The 4,358-nt window shown below is 49.3% G+C and overlaps 1 protein-coding gene across 1 annotated transcript in view; it reads left to right on the top strand.

Moving 5' to 3' along the window:
- Tet (Ten-Eleven Translocation (TET) family protein) overlaps positions 1-4,358 on the top strand; it is a gene marked incomplete at its 3' end in the record, with an annotated part of 18,423 nt that overhangs the window by 7,422 nt on the left and 6,643 nt on the right. Inside the window, exon 7 of the mRNA XM_037232287.1 lies at positions 1,979-1,989. Coding sequence (XP_037088182.1) covers positions 1,979-1,989 — 11 coding nt within the window. The remainder of the gene's footprint in view (positions 1-1,978; positions 1,990-4,358) is intronic.

Genomic DNA, 4,358 nt, shown 5'->3' with positions numbered 1-4,358 from the left:
TACTGACGCAAGGAATCAAAATATGTCAGGAAACGAACGGGACACTGACAAGTCAATACGCGACGAATGCCACTGACATGGTCTGAAAATGAAGCTTAAAGGAGTGTTCCACATTCGTACAGGGGTTTGGGCTGATAGAGCCATTTTGAAGATCATTCTCTACAGTTCGCAACCCCGCCTTTTCAAGACTTAAAATCCTCTAGTTTCTTAGCCTGAGGCCCGTGGGCTTGTGCAGACTATTTCGTGCAGGCTATTTGAAGGTTACCCAGGCACGCATGACGCCATAGAAACTTCGCCAAACACTGCCACCTCAATGGCCATGTAGTGCTCACAACCAATACAATATAATCATTGAGCTATTCGTGTCTCGCGTACGTCGGTAAACTTTCTGGCATCCAAGGATTTCGGTTGGCCGTCAACCAATGCCATGAGTTGAGCGCAAGTTACGAACACGGTTTTGGGTTGCATCAAACAGGAATTTGACCAGCGGTACGCATTATGACGGAAAATGACTTATAATTGAATAACTTATTAATAGCGCCATAGCCGAGTATGTGAATGCAAGTAATCCATTTTCCATCACGGACGAATATGCCTGAACGCAACGAAAAAGGGACAAACACCCGCGCATGACGATATTTGGGTCTTGCAACAACGCACCGATTAGCACAACATCTTTCGACAAGTTGAAGCACTACCAGTGAGTCAGCCCGCCCGCTACGACGGCAACTTGGCACAGCCATCTTGGCAGCTGCTGTGACGTCATTTCAACGTTCCATGGCGCAACCCAACGATAACGCAACGAGGAGCATATTCACCAAAATCGTTTATTGTTTGTTGATTTAGGGCACAAGCAGTCCACCGGGAAAAGCCCAACTGCGGATCATAAAAAGTGAAAGAAATAGTGAAATTGCGTTGTCTGGAGAAGTCTTACTGTGAAGGTTAAAAATGCAATAGGTATTTAAGCGTTTCCAATGAGCGTGGCTGACCTGGCCGTCGTGCGCGCCGGCCGACACTGGTCGGCTGTCGCTGACTTGGCCGACCGGCGGCTCCCAGCGCGGGCCCGGCGGTGGCCGGCCCGGCCAGCGGGACCAGAGAGGCCCCGCCTGCCACGGCGCGGCCATCGGCCCCGGCTCAGGAGCTTAGCAGGGGCCTTCCGCAGCTCGGACGTCACCACTGCCGGACGCCGATCGGACCGGTGACGCCCCTCACACCGAGCACACTCTGTAAACACAGCACGGCGCAGCCGGCCGCGGCGCTGTTCACAACGGGCGGCGCACAATCGTATGATCGTATACAGCTGCAAAATCGGCAGACGTGACCCGTTTGTAGCATGAGTTAAGGGCCTTTCTGTTGTGTAAATGTACAATAGGAAGACTGTATCAGGAAAACAACAGGAAATATTATATATATATATATATATATATACATATATATGTATATATATATTTGAAATATGAGCCAAAACTACATTTATTATGTGGAGGATGGCAAGAGCTTCAAGCACATCAAAAAGCCATTCATCTATACAGCCCGTCACTGAGATTGATGGGCCATGCCTGCATGAAAATAGCGGTCTCTACCGGGGCAATCCCACTCCCAACCCGGAACTGGAGCTCCGCAGACAGACAAATGGAATCATTCTGAGGCCGACGTCGCAGTGGAAAGTCGTGGCTCCCATGGAAATGTGCCCGAATGGCGCCACAAGTTAACGCCAGTCATGCAGTTCCCAGGATATGACATGCTATATGAAAGTGATTGGCGTGATTGCCGAGGATCTTATGCTTACAATGTAATGCCGGAGGACATACACGGTATGTATAAGAAGTGCGTGCATGCACGGGCGCGTGTGTGCGTGTGCATGCATGCGTGCATGCGTGCGTTTGTGCGCGAGTGTATGACGGGGGGGAAGCACGTCTTTAAAGTTTTCCCATTAAACGGTCACCCAGTAAGCTCAGACGCTACTGACCATTGCCAGCATCGCTGGAGGTAAGATGACTGCAGGGTCAGATCCCACTGACCCCGCGCGCAGAGGCCTCCCGGACAGGCGAGGCCGTCCCTGGCGAGCAGACGGTCAGGTCACGGCCCGGCCCGGCACACAGAGGTCACGGGGACACGTCACGCCTCCCCCAGCAGGGGCACCGGACAACTGGTGCTCCCCGCCCGGTCCAGCACGGCGCCGGCCTGTCTCCAACACCGCCCGGGAGGGGGCGGTCCTCTAGCACCCGCAGCTACGCATGGGTGGTGACGTCACAGGATCAGGCGTCCCACGTGAATGCGCTAAATTGATGGCAACGCCTACACTGTAAGAACATCGGCAGTATTCATCCATCACTAATGAAATAATTATTTAGGACGGTCGTACACACATGTGATATGTGCAGTCCAAATATGTAATGCCACGACGGTCGCCAAGTGTCAAATTACACCGGTGCACCCAGCGTCATATCGCACCGATACACGGGGTGTCATATTACATCGGTACGCCGAGTGACAGATTAAACCCGTACATCGAGTGTCAGATCACACCGATACACCGAGTGTCATATCACACCGGTATACCGAGTGTCAGATTAAACCCGTACATCGAGTGTCAGATCACACCGATACACCGAGTGTCATATCACACCGGTATACCGAGTGTCACATCACACTGGTACACAGGGTGTCATATCACGTCGGTACACCCAGAGTCAGACCACACCGGTACATCGAATGCCAGATCACACTGGTACACAGAGTGCATAGGCGTAAAAACTTTTCAAAAAGTGGCGGGGAGGGGGCAGGCTCGAGGTATACTTCGGATGCTTTTTTCCGGAAAGCAAGCCCAATGACCGGGGAGGGGGGGGGGGGGGAAGAGGGTAGAGATGGAAGTTGTTATCGCTCTTTATTCAAATGGCATGGCTGCTACGCTAGATATGCATCTAGAGCTGTTTCTCACTGGCGCAAATCTTGCCTTTTCGACTCATTTATGTCATTCGGCAAATAAGGCCCTCAAACTTCCCCACATTACTCGTTCATTTCAACATCTTTCCTGTGGAGGCGAAATTCCACGAGCAAGTAGGCATTCAGGGTCATTAAGGAGGTATCTGCCTCTACAGGGTCAATGCCAAAATCCGACCAAAATGTGATAAAAGCCATAAAACTGGAGATGCTTCTTTTAGAAAATCAAGCCACAGAACGATGGCCCTTCTGTCACATATTGCTTATCTGGGCCCTACTCCGTCCGCCGTCGCGGCAAGTGCCCTGGCCCCGCCGTCTCCTGCATGATTTGACTTCGAGCTGATCGTATGGCTGCTTTGTTGCATATTACTGGATCAGCATTGATACTCATTAGTGTGCAAAACATGGCTTGGACACCTGCAGCACTCTCTTTTTCCGAATTATCTTCCCTTACGCTACAATACCCCAGAAAAAACCTCCAGTAAGAAGCTGCTTGCCTTAGGTATGAATTGGCCCAACACACATGTAATTTCCCACAATTCAACGTAGACAACTTGATCTACTTTTGTGTGTAGGCAGGAGCGTAGCCAGAGCCTTGCTAAGGAGGAACACAGGATTGACAAACACCCCTTTTGTGGTGCTCACCCCCTCCAAAAAAAAAAACAAGATGGCTCACTTGCTGACAATGAATACGGTCTTCTTCGTTTCATTGCTATTTTTCCTTGTGACCATGACAAAAAACAAAAGCTACCGTGAGATCAATTTTGTTTGCATTTTAAAGTCAGTAAGCTGCAGAAATCAGGCATTGAACGACCGCATAGAATAAATCACCGGCGCCCTTAATCTCTAAATGTTTAAGGGACTCTTTAAAACCAATAAAAGTAAGCCTTTGTCAGAATGTTTCATCTGAGCTCTACAGACATTGAAGACATCGCGAAGGTAGATTATAGGTCGATGTGCTTGATCGAAATTTAAAGATGAAAACTTGACTGTAGACCGAGTGGTCAACAATGTGTATTATCGTGACCAAGTCATGTTTGTCTGGATGGAAATGTTTAACATTCGGCCGGGATCTATTAGTGATACAATTTACGTAGCGTGTTTTAATACAAACATGGGATGCCCTTGTTCGCCTTCGAATTATTTCGATTTACTTCGATATTTCGGTATTTAAATTATTTCGATTAAATTAATTTCCACTCCATTATTATATATATATATATACCACCACTCAACTAATGAGACCCACTCCACTCACAAGAGACCCCTTCGTCCCATCGCAAAGCGTCTTCTGGCTGCAATTCTGGCGACATGGGGTGGGATCTCTTGTCATCCGGAGGCCATTAGGATATATAATATCACATTGTTCCCCTCCCTGACACGGCAGGCCTTTTGACCCGCGCAGTTGGCCCCGG

This window comes from Pollicipes pollicipes, unplaced genomic scaffold (genome assembly GCF_011947565.3).
Source record: "Pollicipes pollicipes isolate AB1234 unplaced genomic scaffold, Ppol_2.1 Scaffold_2555;HRSCAF=2994_pilon_pilon_pilon, whole genome shotgun sequence".
NCBI classification, from domain to species: domain Eukaryota; kingdom Metazoa; phylum Arthropoda; class Thecostraca; order Pollicipedomorpha; family Pollicipedidae; genus Pollicipes; species Pollicipes pollicipes.
This window is presented reverse-complemented; position numbering and strand designations above follow the sequence as displayed.